General features: G+C 29.9%; 5 protein-coding genes across 5 annotated transcripts in view; 3 read left to right on the top strand and 2 right to left on the bottom strand.

Moving 5' to 3' along the window:
* LOC126837403 (trans-1,2-dihydrobenzene-1,2-diol dehydrogenase-like) overlaps positions 1-17,470 on the bottom strand; it is a 284,532-nt gene that overhangs the window by 162,110 nt on the left and 104,952 nt on the right. The window lies entirely within an intron of this gene.
* LOC126837407 (mediator of RNA polymerase II transcription subunit 6) lies at positions 159-3,430 on the bottom strand. The gene is made up of 5 exons (XM_050571320.1): positions 3,222-3,430; positions 2,971-3,130; positions 2,678-2,852; positions 2,285-2,585; positions 159-1,344 (listed from the first exon to the last, which is right to left on the bottom strand). Exons 1-5 carry the CDS (start codon positions 3,253-3,255, stop codon positions 1,202-1,204), a joined length of 813 nt encoding a protein of 270 aa, XP_050427277.1. The 5' UTR covers positions 3,256-3,430; the 3' UTR covers positions 159-1,201.
* On the top strand, positions 5,682-8,101 carry LOC126837401 (26S proteasome regulatory subunit 6A-B). Its single transcript, XM_050571309.1, has 5 exons — positions 5,682-5,890; positions 5,953-6,264; positions 6,881-7,081; positions 7,152-7,766; positions 7,840-8,101. Exons 1-5 carry the CDS (start codon positions 5,834-5,836, stop codon positions 7,948-7,950), a joined length of 1,296 nt encoding a protein of 431 aa, XP_050427266.1. The 5' UTR covers positions 5,682-5,833; the 3' UTR covers positions 7,951-8,101.
* LOC126837400 (heat shock protein 68-like) lies at positions 10,014-12,360 on the top strand. Its single transcript, XM_050571308.1, has one exon. The coding sequence runs from the start codon at positions 10,221-10,223 to the stop codon at positions 12,138-12,140; it is 1,920 nt and encodes a 639-aa protein (XP_050427265.1). The 5' UTR covers positions 10,014-10,220; the 3' UTR covers positions 12,141-12,360.
* Positions 13,216-15,227, top strand: LOC126837409 (DET1- and DDB1-associated protein 1). The gene is made up of 4 exons (XM_050571322.1): positions 13,216-13,493; positions 13,617-13,746; positions 14,324-14,385; positions 15,028-15,227. Exons 1-4 carry the CDS (start codon positions 13,491-13,493, stop codon positions 15,121-15,123), a joined length of 291 nt encoding a protein of 96 aa, XP_050427279.1. The 5' UTR covers positions 13,216-13,490; the 3' UTR covers positions 15,124-15,227.

Raw genomic sequence — 17,470 nt, 5'->3', positions numbered from 1 at the left:
GGACTTAAAAAAAAAAAGGTTAAATACTACAGATTGTTTTTATCATTATTGGCAACTTTGAACTTAATGAAAGAAAATCTCAAGTCGACGCGTTCTTTGAAAACTTCAGACGTTTTAAAATATGGTCTAAAATAGATATAATATATAAATATCATTTACACAATTTTATTTCAGAAATCTAGTATTAATTTAATAGTAATATTTTAATAATATTTAATTTAACATAAAACAAATTGAAACTATCAAGATTTAATTAAATAATTGATGTTGACTGGTCCTCCATAAGGTAACCATTAACTACCACCATACAATATATACATGCACTCGTTAAATTTTGCAAATAGTGTAAGAAAGTCTCCTGCTTTTCCTTACATAAAGGAAATAAAATATTTAATACAACCAGTCTGTGTAAATTCATTTTAGATTCGGGTCAATTATGTATAATTTTCTATAGAAAATATTTAAAAGCTACAATTGAAATATTAACAATATTTTTTTTTTCGATAAGCAAATGATCAGTCGCAGCTTGCGTTATGATGGCTGATTTGGTATTTAAAAATAATTTAGATTAAAGCAAATTTGAATCAGTATCAAACAAATTACTTTCTCAGATCATTTTAAAAAAAATATGTTACTTTACTAAAGGAGGATTGCATATGTCTGTTTTCTTGCTGTTTTAGAACAAAAAGCCAAAATTTCGACCAAAGAACTCGAATCTTTTTACAAAATTGAAATTGTACCATATCCTATGTAGTTGAAATTTTGTCTGGCTTTTTGGTCTAAAATAAACTAAAATAGCTTTTATTCATAGAGGCAATTATTTAAATTAAAAATAATACCTTGAAGCTTATACAAATTAAACAGTAAATTAATTGACAGGGTCGAAATTTATTAAAACCTCTTTTTTTCTTAAATATTGCCTACGCAAAACTCCTTAAAAGCAGTCTGCATGCAATCCCCTTAATATTTATTACGCTTAACATAAGCACATAAAAAAATTACTACTTATTATAAATAATTAAAATACAAACATTTTTTTTTTTTTATATTTTAAAACTTAACTTTTAAAACTCTAATAAAATTTTAGAAATTATATATACATATATAATTAATTTTTAAATTAAAATGTCTAAGCGAGCTAGTTGAAAAAGTACTCAATGCTTAATTATAAATAAATATAAAAATCAAAAATAATGATCTATCACGCAGGCTTGAATTTTTTTTCTGGAGGTGGCCTCATAGGTGGAGATAAAGAATTGGTAGTTGAAAATTCTTGTTTTACATTAACGTCTTGTACATTTTCTTGTTTTATTTCTTTTTTCACTTCTACTTTATTTACATCACCTGTAATAGTGTAATTTTAATTAACATTTTTACTAATAATGAATATCTTAGTTTAAAATTGGATAGAATTAATTTCATTTATTAAAGTCAGTCATAACAAATTGATTAAACTCTATTGTGTATCTGAAAAAATGACTACATTATATGTTATTGGTAAATAATTCTAATTACAACAATATGTTATAGTTATATTAAAATAAAAATGTTACCTCGACGCCCACTATGAAAACTAATACGTTTTGTTTGCCTTAAGAAAAGTAGTATATTTTAGCTTCATTAAAAACTCAAGTTAAGTAATAAGTTTAGCTCAACTTATTTGTGTGTTTGGAAAAAATGTATTAATAAATTAAAGTTTTAATAATATTTTAACAAATATTTTGGAACATTAACCCAATCAGTCAGAAATATGTTTATGAAGTTTATGAAGAAAAAAAATTCAAATTTTATTTACCATTATCCAAATTAAAAAATATTTATGTATGGGTAAACAATTGGTATGCCAGTACTATTAATAACCGCAAAAAAAAACTAAAGCTTTTCTCCCTGAGACCATTATTATTTGCATAAGTATTATCGATATCTCACATAATTTTTGAAATATTTCTATATATTATAATTTAAGATAATAATTTTAAATAATTCTTTATTATATGTGATATTTGTATACTAAATTGTAAATATTATAGTTGATAGTAACATCTGCAAGCATACAGGTAACACTTATTTATATTTTACTTTATCGAATATTCTCAAAAAATAAATGCAAACGCGTTAGTTTATTTTGGCATAATACTTTTAAATTAAAACGAATGAAATTCAAACTAAATAATATGAATAATTATTGTTGGAATGATTTATAGGTACTATTTTTGTTTTTAATAAATATAATCTTTATTGTAAGCTAAAGAAGAAGAATTAAGAAATAAAAGAAAATATTTACCCATTGGTGGGTTAGGTATATTTGCATTATTTGATGGTGCCGGTGCAAGTGCTTGAGGTAATGGCAAGGGAAATTTTCTAGTTAACTCAACCAATAACATATCCACTCTCAGCCTTTGGAATTGGGAACTTGTTTCTTCGACGTCTCTTTTGCCAGAAGCTTTTACCGGAGACGGCGGAGGAGCAGTAACTGCACTAGTCCCAGGTCTACGGTTTTCCCAAGAATAACCCTTTGACGGATGAAACCTAGCCAATGAATTTAGTTCTTCAAAAGCAGTTTCTAAATGATATGCAGATGACATCTAAACATGTGAAGATACAAGATATTTATGTATAGTTTTATAATAGTACATTTGACTATGTTGAACGAACTAAAAATTACACATTCACTCACCATATGAGAGTTAATGAATGACATGAGATCTGGAGCTTGATATACTGTTCCGGCAATAATATAATAATCAGCAATAGGTATAGAATGAGTCGGAGAATGTCTATGCTGTTTGCGTACAACATACAAAATTGGCTCTTGTACGTGAAGAAGACAATATTCTAACCCGACCATATTGCTGAAAATATATTTAAATAACCTTAATTTGACACCAAGTAAGACTTTAAGAGCAGCAAAATTAGTTATATATAAAAAAAAAAATAAACAAAAGTTAATAAAAAATGCCTAAATCTTACCTTAAATTATCCATACTAAGCCGCTGCATTTTAATTGCTTCATTGTTGCAACTTCGATCGTAAAAAGGATTACTTCGTTCAGAAAAATAGTCCAAGACATTGTTGGAATTCAATATTGGAATCCAGTTGGTGTCATGCCACGATACGCCCAAAGGGTTATCTTCAACAAACATCGTGAAGGAAATGTATTAAATACAATACAATTTAACTAGGTGGAACACAAGTCGAAAAACTAAACTCATTATAAATACCTGGCAAACAACCTACTCCTCTTCCTGGTAGCATTATATCGAAATATACAAATATCAATCTACTATTTATACATAAAGAATCGGCACAAAAATTGACTCTGAGACGTGAGTCCACAAATTTTCCTTTTAACTAAACAATAAACATTTTTAATTTTTACTATTAAATTTTATCTTCTAATTTCAATTTTTAGAAAAGAGTGGCGACTGCCGTCTATCAAGTATCAACAATTTAGAACGTGTATGAAGTTAGCTGCCATAAATGGGCCAGCAATATTTTGATAACAGAAAGTGTCTTGGCGTTGGTGTATGTTGTGCCGCCAATACCGTATTATTCTAAGGGGTAGCACATATTATACTCTCATTGCACTTATAAAAAATATATAATATAATATTATATAAGTATGTATGTATAATTATTTTCCTGTAACAGTTGCAGATGCAAAGCATACTTGATATTTATATCATGACAATATCATTAATGTATACATAAAAATTAAATCTGTTAATTAAAATATAAAATAATTATTGACAAAACAATAACTAGTTACTAGAGTATATTTAACCGACCGCCGTGACGGTTAAGAGGACGCCACACCGCCCATTTTTAAGGAGTAAAGCAGTTTTTTTACAAAATCTTAACTTAAAGATTAAACTGTGATGTGTAACTATGAGTTCAGTAGTTAGGACTCTTTTTTAGTAGTTAAATTATTTTTCGGACTATCACAGCATCCTTGACAGCGATTTTAAAAAAAAAGTTTTTTAGCCGAGTCTGCAACCACGAAAGAGCACTTTCATGTCTCGTTGAAGTATCGAATAAATTTAGAGTAGTGGTGGAATTATAGATAATGAACTAGTATATTAACAAGCTAGTATCTAAGGTGGCTAGTAAACATATCAAGTTTCTGGCTTATATTTTAGTGATTTCATAATATCTGGCATTAAACAATTCATAGGAAATATGACCTGTTAAATTACATTGAATTTATTTTTCAGTCATAATTTGATCGTTGTGAACACAACATATCTCTCACCCCAATCTATCTAAAAATAGGCAACAATTTATGTATTTGTAAGACATAATTCATTAAATTATTATAAAGTTGTATGCAAGTAACTTTATTTTTGGGAAAATGTAATAAAATATAATACATTTAACACTTGTTTAAAACTATTTATCCTCAATACTAGAAATATGTTTTTATGTATTTTATTTGAATTATTTAATTTTTGTCTGAATTATGTGAGTCAAATATTGATTTCGTTTAATTTATATTTTTTATCACTCATTAAATCTTTTTTTATTCCAAGCAGTTAATCGAATCTGTTTGAATCGCCTTTGTCATTTATAAAAATGTTTTGATTACACTATATTATGTTACGTATAATTTTGTACTTTAATACAGGCCTATGTGCACAAATGAATTACAATGTATTTTTGCATTTCATTTTTTAAATAAATATGTACATATTTTGTTTTCTTTTACTAGAATGTAATGGGTTAAGGCAGTTGGGTACCGGCCAATTTTAAGGAGTTTTGTATAAACAATATTTAAGAAAAAAGTGGTTTTAATAAATTTTGATCGTGTCAATTAATTAACCGATTAATTTGAATAAGCTTCATGGTGTTATTCTTAATTTAAATCATTTTGTCTATAAATAAAAGCCATTTTAGTTAATATAATATACATTTTTTGTTCCATCGCAAAGGCTGAACAAGTGATTCGATAAGTAATCTGAAAACAGATTTAAATTCGTCATGAAGTCTACTTGAGATCGGTCTGAGTACTTTTTTGATATCTTATTCCTTCTATGTATAAACAACGTTTGAACATTATATAAAATTCCAAATTTTAAAATGAAATTTGGAAAGGGTTAAAATAAAAAAATTGAAAAAATATTCCGACCGATCTCGGGTAGACTTCATGCCAAATTCAAATCTGTTTTCAGAAGTCTTAACGCTTCAATACAATGATCGGACCGATTGAAGTTAAATGGGTAGTTTTTGACGGAAAACTTGGCCGGTACCCAAAGCTTAAATAAATAATAATAATAATAATAATAATTTAATATATGATTTTAAAACGAATTATATGATTAGCCAATCGTAATCAAGGCTATATTTTAGTGAAGGTATTTGGTATTTGGATGTTGTTAGTTACATATCATAATTTTTTTTTTTTTATTAATAATATTTTATTATAGTAATAATATGATACTCCGTATTATTTGAATGGATAGGTAGCACAACATACACCAACGCCATGACACATTCAGTTATCAAAATATAGCTGGCCCGTTAATGACTAACTTCATACACGTCAATATTTAGATCATGATAAAATAAAAAACAATGAATCCGATATATATATATATGTATGTCTTTATTCCGGCAAAATGGCAACACTGGTCGCCACCATAGATAATAGTGTTTTAAGGTTAGAACAGTAAAATGACTCAGTGATATCAGAAAATCAACAATCATCCAAAAAAATATTATTGTCTTCAGAGTTCAGTCTTCACTCTTCACAATATATTTCGTAGTGTCGTTTTAAATAGCCATAAGACGTAATCGTACTTTTATTTTATTTAAAAAAATAGACCAAACAATCACAATGACTGAAGAAGGAACTAGTAAAACTTTGGAAGATCCTTCAGTCTGGGAAGACACTGTAAGTATTTGTTTTGGCGTTTTTCGTGAGTTATTTATCATTATAAAATTGCATATTAATAGGATCGAGTGGACGAAGAAATACTTCTCATGTCCAATGAAGAAATCACGTCTCGTACACGCCTGCTCGAAAATGATATTAAAGTAATGAAGAGCGATGTGATGCGTATATCTCACGAATTACAGTCACAGACCGACAAGATTAAAGAAAATACAGAAAAAATAAAAGTCAACAAAACTTTACCTTATTTGGTATCAAATGTTATCGAGTTGTTAGATGTGGACCCTCAAGACACAGAAGAAGATGGTGCGGTTGTGGATTTAGACAGTCAGCGAAAAGGAAAATGCGCCGTCATTAAGACGTCCACCAGACAAGTAAATGGGTGTTTATATTCTATAGTACTATCATATTTTATACAGTTAAAAAAAACAACTTGATTTGTTATTACATATTTTTTCTTAAAATGTTGATAGACCCTAAAAAGAGCATTACAGATATAGTAACTTTTTCCATTCCTGTAATGTGTTTCTGACTCAAGGTGAGATTAAAGTGTACTAATGACGGTTATGGGTGTAAAGAGTAAATAATGTAAAATAATAGATGGTTCGATAATATTAAGATTAATATATTTTAGTTACATTAAAAACTTAGTTAAATTGATTTATTATAAGGTTTAACATAAGTTCATTTCAAACGTCAATTTTTATTTTTTTTAGAAAAAAGTTAAAAGTATAAGTTTTACATTTTTTAAATAAAATCTGTGTAAAATTTGTCCCTTGATTAAAAAAAGATTTAAGTTTTAACATTTAATTAAGGTTATGGACTTTTTCATAACTATTTAATTATAGATTAACAAAAACTGAAGTATGCAATTCTACATTTTTAAGAAAATTATATCACTCAAATTAGTAATTACTTAAAAATTATGTTTTTATTTTGCATCTATTGTTGTTATATTTGATTAATTTTGTATTTTTATCACTTTTTTAGACTTATTTTCTCCCAGTTATTGGTCTTGTGGATCCAGAACAGTTAAAACCTGGTGATCTGGTTGGTGTAAACAAAGATTCGTATCTCGTTTTAGAGACCTTACCAGCTGAGTACGATGCTCGTGTTAAAGCAATGGAAGTTGACGAGAGACCGACTGAACAATATGTAGATATTGGTGGATTAGATAAACAAATTCAAGAAGTAATATTAAATATTAATTTTTTTGTATGTTCATATATTTGATAATTGATTACTTTAATTCAAATTTTAGCTCATAGAAGCCGTAGTATTACCCATGACTCACAAGGAAAAATTCCTTAACCTGGGTATTCAACCCCCAAAAGGAGTACTACTATACGGACCTCCCGGTACCGGAAAAACTCTCTTGGCTCGTGCTTGTGCTGCTCAGACCAAATCAACGTTTTTAAAACTCGCCGGTCCGCAGTTGGTACAAATGTTTATCGGGGATGGTGCAAAACTTGTGCGTGATGCATTCGCTCTCGCCAAAGAAAAAGCACCTGCAGTTATATTTATCGACGAATTGGATGCTATCGGTACTAAGCGTTTCGACTCTGAAAAAGCCGGAGATCGAGAAGTGCAAAGAACCATGTTAGAGCTGCTCAACCAGCTGGATGGATTCAGTTCGACCGCTGATATTAAAGTGATTGCGGCCACTAACAGAGTGGATATTTTGGATCCAGCGTTGTTGAGGTCTGGAAGATTAGATAGGAAAATCGAGTTCCCGCATCCCAACCAAGAAGCAAGAGCCAGGATTATGCAAATTCATTCACGAAAAATGAATAAATTTGATGTGAATTTCGAAGAACTTTCCAGATCAACTGATGACTTCAATGGAGCGCAGTGCAAAGCCGTTTGTGTAGAAGCTGTGAGTATCTTAAACTTGCATAGTAGTTTTAACAATAGTTAAGATGACATTAATGTTTATCTCAATATTTTAGGGTATGATCGCTTTAAGACGAGGTGCGTCTACTGTAACTCATGAAGATTTTATGGATGCTATTATGGAAGTTCAAGCAAAGAAGAAGTCAAACTTGAACTACTACGCTTGAATATCCTCTATTTTAATTGTTTTTATGAGATTTTTTTGTATTTTTTTTTTTTCAATTTCTCCAAGAAACATATTTATTTTCTTTAAAATTGTTTATTATACATTTGCTAGCAATTTATAAAATAAAATTTATGAAATTAATACTATCTTAATATAGTGTTATAATTCAAGTTAAACTTATGTAATACATTGTTAAGTTATTAAATTAATTTGATAGTAGAGTAAAATAGATAAACAGCAATCAGATAGTGAAAATTCACTTTTTCTTTTGTGGGTCACTGATACTTTAGATTGTTATTATTTTTATGACAAGACACCTAAAAGAATAAGACCATGATTTTTTTCTGAAAATATTTAAGACCACAGCCTACTTGCTGATGAACATCAGATAATCTATAATAATTTATATATTATTTTAATTTTACGAAATATCAAACACAAAAAAAAGATATATTAAATGTTGTCAATGATCCCACCTATGTATTTTGTATCCAATTAATGTATAATAGCGTAGGCCAAAAAAATAAATGTTTGGTCTTTCAAAATAATAAAAACCAAATAATGTAGGCACTGTTTTGTAATAGACAAGGATACTAATATGTTGTTTTACATGTGTAGATAAAAACAATTAAAAAATTTAAGTGTTTATTATTTATGATTACATCAGTTAAAAGTCAACCATTTTCTATGAAGGAACTATAATAAAGGACTTGTGACGGAATTCAAAAATTTTAGTTCTGAAATTTTCAAGAATTGTTTATTTTTTTTGTTTTAATAACATGAGTAAATTTGTGAACATATACTCGATAGGTATAATTTAATTCAGATAATGGCTGAAATGGCCTTTTATACATCGTCTTCTATGCATACAGCATAGATGCTTTAGGCTTTTATTTGTCGTAGGTAGCGAATTTTTGGAAGGGCTACCTATTCATGTTAAGGAGGCAGAGGAAGTCAAAAATAAGTTAAGGGACTACTCCTTAAAGTATATTATTTTTAAATTACACAATTATTTAGTGTGTACTTATTGGTTAATTGACGGTAATTATAGGTGTACCTAAGTACATTGTTTTCCATATAGGTATGTAAAACCGAAAACGTACTAAAAATAAAATGATTTAAAACAAATGTTTTTATGTGTATTTTTGAAAATTAGATCATTTTATTATTATTATTATTTTTTTTAAAATTTAATTTGTTAAAAATAATTGATTAAAATCAAACAGTTAAACAACTTGGTGGAGTAAAGTAATAAATGCACTTTGTTTAGGACAAACAATTAAAAATTATTTTTCCCATTTACTACAATGGATGGGAAAAATAAGTTTTAAAATATCTTTATGAATAATAGTTCAATTTGATTCTTTGTTGCACCAAAATGTAGATGACCCATTTTTTTCGAGACCAACCACGTTTTTTTAGTTTAGGAAAATATTTAATTGTTGGCTTAAGGTACTCAGCAAGAGTATATTTTATTCTTATTTTGTATAGGTACTTTATTTCATAAATTACAAATACAAATAAAATAAAACTATAGTATTTTTGAAATATTTTAACCTACTAATAAATGTTTAAAAAATATTTTCTTCATCCTAGAAAAAAATTATAAATTATAATATTTAGGAATTATTATGATAAAGTTGTAACCGTGTACGGTTATTGTATTACAAAGTAATTAAAGAAACTATTTTTTTTTTTTTTTAATAATTAGAAAATAGCAGTTTACTACCTATACTTTTTTCAATTTTTAATTTTGTTTCAACTTTTTTTACATTATTTTGAAGATAAAAGTATACTAGGTAGATTCTGGATTCATAAATAAAATAGCCAGGCTTAAACAAAAAAAACAATTTTATAATTCTCATTTTAGAATGTAATATAAATAATAATGATTGTCAAATGCTACAGCCGTGGAACATTCGAGAATCCGAGAATCGAGAATGTTCTATTGCCCTACTCGTGGAGTCGGTGGACTGGCGGTGAAGGGAAGACGGCGTCGACGCTGCTCGAACGTAACCGAACGTTCTAGAAAATTCTATTGGCTATATAAACGAAAACGGCGGGCCGGCCATCGACAGTTTGAATTCAAAGCGACTACAGTGCGAGAACGAGCGATACACAATACGCAAACACATACCGCGAATTTTTCTGTTTGATTTTCAACGAGCTATCCCGTATCCGTGCGATATCTACGTGTTTATTTTTTTTAAACTCTAAGTTATTTTTTAATCAAACAAGGACTTTTTCGTCTGTAGTGTGACAAACGCGAATATGGTCGGAAAAACAGCAATCGGCATTGATCTGGGAACGACCTACTCCTGCGTGGGAGTGTGGCAAAACGGCAAAGTGGAGATCATCGCCAACGACCAAGGCAACAGGACCACCCCCAGTTATGTGGCGTTCACAGACACCGAACGGTTGATCGGCGACGGTGCCAAAAACCAAGTGGCCATGAACCCGAACAACACGGTGTTCGACGCCAAGAGACTGATCGGCCGGCGTTTCGACGACGAGAAAACCCAGGCGGACATGAAGCACTGGCCTTTCAAGGTGATTAACGATTGCGGCAAACCGAAAATCCAAGTGGAGTTCAAAGGCGAACGCAAGGTGTTCGCTCCGGAGGAGATCAGTTCCATGGTATTGACCAAAATGAAAGAGACCGCCGAAGCTTATTTGGGTAAGAGCGTTACGGACGCGGTGATCACGGTGCCCGCTTATTTCAACGACTCCCAGCGGCAAGCCACAAAGGACGCCGGTATCATCGCCGGCCTGAACGTCATGAGGATAATCAACGAGCCGACGGCGGCCGCTCTGGCTTACGGTCTAGACAAGAACTTGAAGGGAGAACGGAACGTGCTGATTTTCGACTTGGGCGGCGGCACGTTCGACGTGTCAGTGCTGCAAATCGACGAGGGCTCGATATTTGAAGTGAAATCCACCGCCGGAGACACTCATCTGGGAGGCGAAGATTTTGACAACAGACTGGTTTCGCATTTGGCCGAAGAGTTCAAGAGAAAATTCAAGAAGGACGTCAAGAGTAATCCGAGAGCACTGCGACGCCTGAGAACAGCTGCCGAAAGAGCCAAGCGTACACTGTCGTCCAGTTCGGAAGCGACAATCGAAATCGACGCCCTCATGGAAGGTATCGATTTCTACACGAGAGTGTCTCGGGCGAGGTTCGAAGAACTGTGTGCGGATCTATTCAGGTCTACTCTTCAGCCCGTGGAGAAAGCGTTGGCCGACGCTAAACTAGACAAGGGAGCCATACACGACGTGGTGTTGGTCGGTGGATCCACCAGAATACCCAAGATCCAGAACCTGTTACAAAACTACTTCTGCGGTAAGTCTCTTAACCTATCCATCAATCCTGACGAAGCAGTAGCGTACGGCGCCGCCGTTCAGGCCGCCATTCTCGGTGGGGACACCAGCTCTGCGATCCAAGACGTTTTGCTGGTCGACGTCACTCCGCTGTCGTTGGGAATTGAAACGGCTGGTGGCGTTATGACCAAGATCGTGGAGAGGAACAGTACCATTCCGTGCAAGCAGACCCAGACGTTCACTACTTACGCGGACAACCAACCGGCAGTGACCATTCAAGTGTTTGAAGGTGAGAGAGCAATGACCAAAGACAACAACCTATTGGGAACGTTCGACCTGACCGGAATACCTCCGGCGCCCAGAGGGGTGCCAAAAATCGATGTGACTTTCGATTTGGACGCTAATGGTATTCTGAACGTTTCGGCCAAAGACAACAGCTCCGGACGTTCGAAGAACATCGTCATCAAAAACGACAAGGGCCGGTTGTCTCAAGCGGAAATCGATCGTATGCTCAATGAGGCCGAGCAGTACAAAGAAGAAGACGAAAAACAAAGGGTGAAGATCGCCGCTAAGAACCAATTGGAAAGCTACGTTTTTGGCGTTAAACAAGCTTTGGATGACGCCGGAGATAAACTCGGCGAGTCTGAAAAGAACACTGTCAGACAGGAATGCGACTCCGTGATACAGTGGCTGGACAACAATCAGTTGGCTGATAAAGAGGAGTATGAGTACAAACTGAAGGAACTGCAAGGAAAGTGTTCCGCGTTAATGATGAAAATGCACGGCGGACAAGCAGGTGGAGCTCAGATGCCAGGAGCAGGTGGTTTCCCAGGATCTCAGTCTCGAGGGCCAACTGTAGAAGAAGTTGATTAAATTATTGTATGCATGTGAATATTTTGCTTAATATTGTAAAGAAATGACTTAATGATGGCGTAGTTTAATAACTTAATTTATTGTACAATTAACACGCAAGTTCCTATTGTAAAAAAATGGTTTTCTGTAAGTGTAAATATAAAAAAAATGTACCAGATATTGTATTACTATTGTTTGATTTATTAATTAAATAAATAAATACTTATTATTTAGTTAAAAAATGAATATGGAGTTTTTAATAATTATTATGAAAGAATTTCTTGTAGTATTATTATCAAGTTTATTTGGATAGGTACCTACACAATAAAATTGAAATAAAATTGCTGATATAATTTAAGTTTACGTAGGTACACACAATACATACAGGCTATAAACTAATATGCCTGTACTTATAGGTTATAACTTATAAATATTATTGTGTAGTATTGTGTGTACTCTTCCAATTCGTTAAAACGAATTAATGATTAAGCGTATATTAAATTAATAATTTTTTAAGTATGTGCTACAGTATGTTTGATACCTACTACCTAATTTAATTTACTAAAGTATAATTGAAATTGAAAAATAAAGTATTGAAATTACATACACAGACTACAGCTAACATATAATTGCATGTTCATTGGGTGAAAAAAACTGGGTCCAACACATGGCATTTTTATAATAAGTAATACAATTTAGTTGTAACCCACAAGTAAAATCCCAAAATTGTTCAGTATATAGGTAGTTAATTTATTAGCAAACTCTAAAACTGATGTTAAAATATAAGAATAAAAAAAATAAAAATACCCCTATATCTTCGAATAGCTATGACATTATGAACATTTATATAATGAAGAAAAATAAATAAATAATAAAGACAACATTTATCAAAGTAATTTACTAAAAAAAACTAATTTAACTGTAATTAACTCATTTTTTAAATATTTTAAGTATAATTTCGTGTAAACATAACAGTGAACTGTGAAGTTAGGTTGATTGCACTGTGCGTTTATCATGTTTTGTACCCCCCTGGCCCTTATCATTTTTCTGACAACAGCCCATCCTTATTCCTTGGCTATTCAGTAATCAGTATTTACTATTTTCTAAACTTTCACAATTTAATCGTTGATATTCATTACAAAAATTAATTTCGGCATTTTAATTTTTAACTTTTAAGTATTGGTAATTTTGGAATAGTAAATAAACGATTTTTTTAGTGTAAAATGTTTTAAAATTATTCGTTACTTAACAATCAAGCTTTTTTAGCTGGTACCTAGTTTCTAAATTTAACAAAACAATTTAATTTTTGCCTATCCAATATTATACGTCTCACCGAATAATTATTAATTAGGTTCGATCGTCTGTTTTAAAATGGTATGTTTTAATGTAAACTAATTGATAAATATAAAATATAGTATTCAACCAAGAGTTTATTTTCCATGTGGTATTTAATCGCTGTTGAATTATCAACTAAAATTTTTTTTTCATTTCATACAGTCAATAGCAGAATTTTTGGATGGTTTGCCATCCTTTGATGCTCGAAATTTTTCAAGATTTCATTCAGACAACGGAAGGAGTAAGCGAGCACCGGTTTATATATCTACGAAAGATTCACCATCTGATCAAAGTGTGTGCCATTTCAATGTATTCATATATTTAAGACTGTTATAAATACATGTTTTATCAAAGTTTTATTATGTTTTAACTGACAAAATACTGTCGACCTGTCCCGTATAGAAAATTTGTTTAGAAACATCCTTGTCACCCAACAAGCCAGTTTTCGAATTTATGTAATATCATTGTTGATTCAAAAAAGATATTTAGGTCAAAAATATTCCGAAATAGCATGGTTTTACTAGTTATTTTTTTTTTTGTAATTGCTATACTAATAAGTTATACTTTCACTTAAACTACATAAATATCATAACCGACATTAATATCCAGTTTAGCGTCGTTTTAATCATTACAAGTACCCAATAGGGTATCCAAATTTTGCATCTAAATTTAATTATTTTTTCGCTTTTTTTCTTAAATTATACAACAGAAAATAAATAATAATATGTAGCATTAGCAATTTCTTATTTTACATATTTAAAATATGTAAACTTAATAATGTAATAGCATTATAAATTCCCTCAAGTTAGAACTAAGTTTTGTTTTTTTATTAATACCTATGTATATATATATATTTTTTTTTTTTACAGTAATTGTTACAGATAAGTCAAATTTACTCTTACGATACCTACACAATCAGTGGGACAAGAAGGTAAATTTTATATCAGCATAATGTCTTTTTATATTTTGTTAATACAATGTCAAATTATTTAAGTATAATTTTAAACATAATATAATAACTGTGGTGTTTATTTAAAAATGAAACCTATTCATTTGTTAAGTTGTTCGTTCCGGAGCCAATGAAATTTATATTCGTTTCTTCTGCCATCTGTTAAGCGAGTTAAGTACAAAGTTATCAGAAAAAAGTACCAAAAAACATCTATTTTTTCATCAGCAATTTTGACAAGTGTGAACTTATGGGTATAGTGTATGTGTTCAGCAAAATCTAAGCTATAACATCATTAAAATTTCAGCTCAAACTAAGGGGTAGGAAAAAAATGATGTACTGATTTGTGCACAAGTGTCGAAATCCTATTTAAACTTAAACCCTTATGGGACAAGGGTTAAAGATAATAGTTTTTGAATTATTATTTTTTTTATCTTATTTTTATTGTATTTAGAAACTTTTAGGGGGCGTCGAGGTTAAAATTAAAAAATCGACTTTTCAAGGACTAGATTACCTAATGTATATATTTTTTTTCAATTCATTTTATTATTTATTAGTCTACTTATGCAATTATGTTCTCAACAAGTAATTAATATATAATAATAAAAAACCATTTTTTTTGTTTAGCACGGTGGCAAAAAAAGAGAATTAGCCGATAACGCAGAAGAACAGGCTGGCTCGTCTAAAAAGCGTGCAAGAATCGAGTTACCTGCTATGGTCTGAAGTAACATAACAACTGAACTATTATTCATAGAATTCCAACAAATTATATTCACTCATTTATTTGCATTCACATATACTTAATTTAAATATATCTATTTTAATTATCTTCCTTTTTTTTTTTTTAATAACCATAATATAAGTAACAATTGATTGAAATATGTAACATGCTAGTATTTACTCTATATATTTTTGACAACAATTGGAAAATGTGTGTATTTATTTAGTTATAACAAGAAGCATATTATTTTTATTTAATTAAAACATTATTCTGTTAAATCAGTTATTTTGTCTAAATTTTAAACTAATTTGTTGATTTATATGCACGAAACATGTATATTATGATTTAAAATGAATTGGGTCGTTTTTTTTTTTAAATTGAAGCATTGATTTAAATATACAGTTAGTTCACTAGCATAATGAAATACGGTAACCAAATGCACAGTTAATATAGGTTTGCGTCCAAAATTAAATTGCCAAAAAGCAAAGGGCGTGATCATCTTTGTATGTTTAATTTGTTGTTAATGTGTAAAATAGTACCTGTAGGTGTTATTTTAATTTAGATAAATATCAGTTTATATATATATATATATTTTTTTTTTGTTAGTTAAATTATTACAATCTGTTTCGTGAACTGTATGATAAATTGTTTATGTGACATGTATACCATACATATATAATGTGTGTGACATCGTAAAAAGTTGTACATTGGTTATACCTAATATAATAAACTAGTGTGTATTGTAAATAATCATGTGTAACAATAGTCTTGTTCAATTTTACGTCGTACTAAAAATCGCTAGTTATGTATAATATAAAAATATATTTATATTATACTTAGTATTTTTTTCCAATTGCATTTATTATTTTACGTATGTTTACAATAATGTATTTGTTCATTAAAATAGCAAACTATTGAGTAATTTTATTATTTTAATAATAAAACACATTTCATGTAAAAAGAAAAACAATTCAGGATAAATTTTTTTTAATATGCTCAAATACAAAAAAAAAGTTATATATACACAAATAAACAATAATTGTTATACTTAAGTTAGTAGTTAGTAGTTAGCCGCATAAAATATAGAAATACTACCAACCTACTTTAACAATATTTTGTTTTTTTAGCAATTAATAGTTAGAAATTAAAATGTATAAAAAAATATGTGTACATATTTATCAATACGTATGATCTTATAGAAGTAACGCTACTCTTTTTTTTGGTATAAAACCCAGTTACTTTTAAAAAAATTAGCAGTTTAAACTTAAAAGTACATCAGTACAACTAAAACTGCATAGGTCCTCAAAAAAAGTTTATCTTCTGAAATAAGTGTCGGTAAAAATAGCTAAATAACATTATACATTTTAAAAAATGAAATTATATTTGCTATGTTATATTTTTACTGTAATATGATATAAAAACCATAATTATCAACCGTAAAGACTAAAAGGAAATTAACTTTCAAGTAAATTGTAAAATACTTTTCGAATTTTTGTATTTAAATATTTTTTCAAAGAACATGTACATTCGTCGGCCTCATGTCAAAAGTGACTATGTTTTAAAAATAACTTGATGTAAAAACAACTTTTACATCTTAAATTGACAATGTGATATCACCTTACCAAACTCAACTGGGAGTCTAATGTTTGTGGAGTTTTTAAAAGCGAGGAAGATAAGTTGGATATTAAATGAAGAAAATGTTGTAAATATTATGCATAAATAATAGTAATAATAATTTATTGCGGATGCGAAAGCGATGCTAAGACATTGTTATGAAGATCTGTATATTTTCCAAAAAGATTCGGCGCATAGGTGGTTATGGGTCAATTTAATTCACAAGAATAGCGTAACATGCAACAAAGTAATGCATAGGGTCGATTATTTAAACGTGTTTCTTTATTTTTATATTTATATTAATGAATTTAACAAGTTTATGACCCAAATTATTCTATGAACATTTAGTAGAGAGTTATAATTTATTTGTGAAAATCAGAATATTAGACCATGAAGAAAAAAAAAATTAAAAAAAAAAAATTGTATTACATTATAGACAAATATTGGTTGGATAGTCATAAACCATATAAATTTATGGAACCTCTAGAACTTGAGAAAGGATTACCTATCGGATGTGCAGTTTGTAAAATCGAAAATCTTGAATTTATTTGATATTGCTGAAGAGCAACAGGAGGAGTAAAAGCCATTGGAATTATCAATTTATATAGGAAAAGTCTACGATGGTATACCGTCAGATCCTGAATGGGATGTAATAATATGTTTTTAAATTAAATTCATAATTTGCATGTTGCAATACTATATAAAAACTGTAATTATCATTTATCACAACTATAC

This window comes from Adelges cooleyi, unplaced genomic scaffold (genome assembly GCF_023614345.1).
Source record: "Adelges cooleyi isolate 19-005CV unplaced genomic scaffold, UGA_ACOO_1.1 ACOO_flye_CR_arks_rails_tigmint_CR_PRNA_248, whole genome shotgun sequence".
Classification (NCBI taxonomy): domain Eukaryota; kingdom Metazoa; phylum Arthropoda; class Insecta; order Hemiptera; family Adelgidae; genus Adelges; species Adelges cooleyi.
This window is presented reverse-complemented; position numbering and strand designations above follow the sequence as displayed.

Bases quoted from the DNA above. Each gene is read 5' to 3' on its own strand.
- LOC126837407 (XM_050571320.1), bottom strand. From the start codon at position 3,255: ATGCTACCAGGAAGAGGAGTAGGTTGTTTGCCAG. The intron at 2,586-2,677 runs GTGAGTGAATGT...TCACATGTTTAG, and splicing joins CATTCATTAACTCTCATATG to ATGTCATCTGCATATCATTT. The intron at 1,345-2,284 runs GTAAATATTTTC...ACACTATTACAG, and splicing joins TATACCTAACCCACCAATGG to GTGATGTAAATAAAGTAGAA.
- LOC126837401 (XM_050571309.1), top strand. From the start codon at position 5,834: ATGACTGAAGAAGGAACTAGTAAAACTTTGGAAGATCCTTCAGTCTGG. The intron at 5,891-5,952 runs GTAAGTATTTGT...GCATATTAATAG, and splicing joins CTTCAGTCTGGGAAGACACT to GATCGAGTGGACGAAGAAAT. The intron at 6,265-6,880 runs GTAAATGGGTGT...TCACTTTTTTAG, and splicing joins TTAAGACGTCCACCAGACAA to ACTTATTTTCTCCCAGTTAT.
- LOC126837400 (XM_050571308.1), top strand. From the start codon at position 10,221: ATGGTCGGAAAAACAGCAATCGGCATTGATCTGGGAACGACCTACTCC.
- LOC126837409 (XM_050571322.1), top strand. The intron at 13,747-14,323 runs GTGTGTGCCATT...TTTTTTTTACAG, and splicing joins AGATTCACCATCTGATCAAA to TAATTGTTACAGATAAGTCA. The intron at 14,386-15,027 runs GTAAATTTTATA...TTTTTTGTTTAG, and splicing joins ACAATCAGTGGGACAAGAAG to CACGGTGGCAAAAAAAGAGA.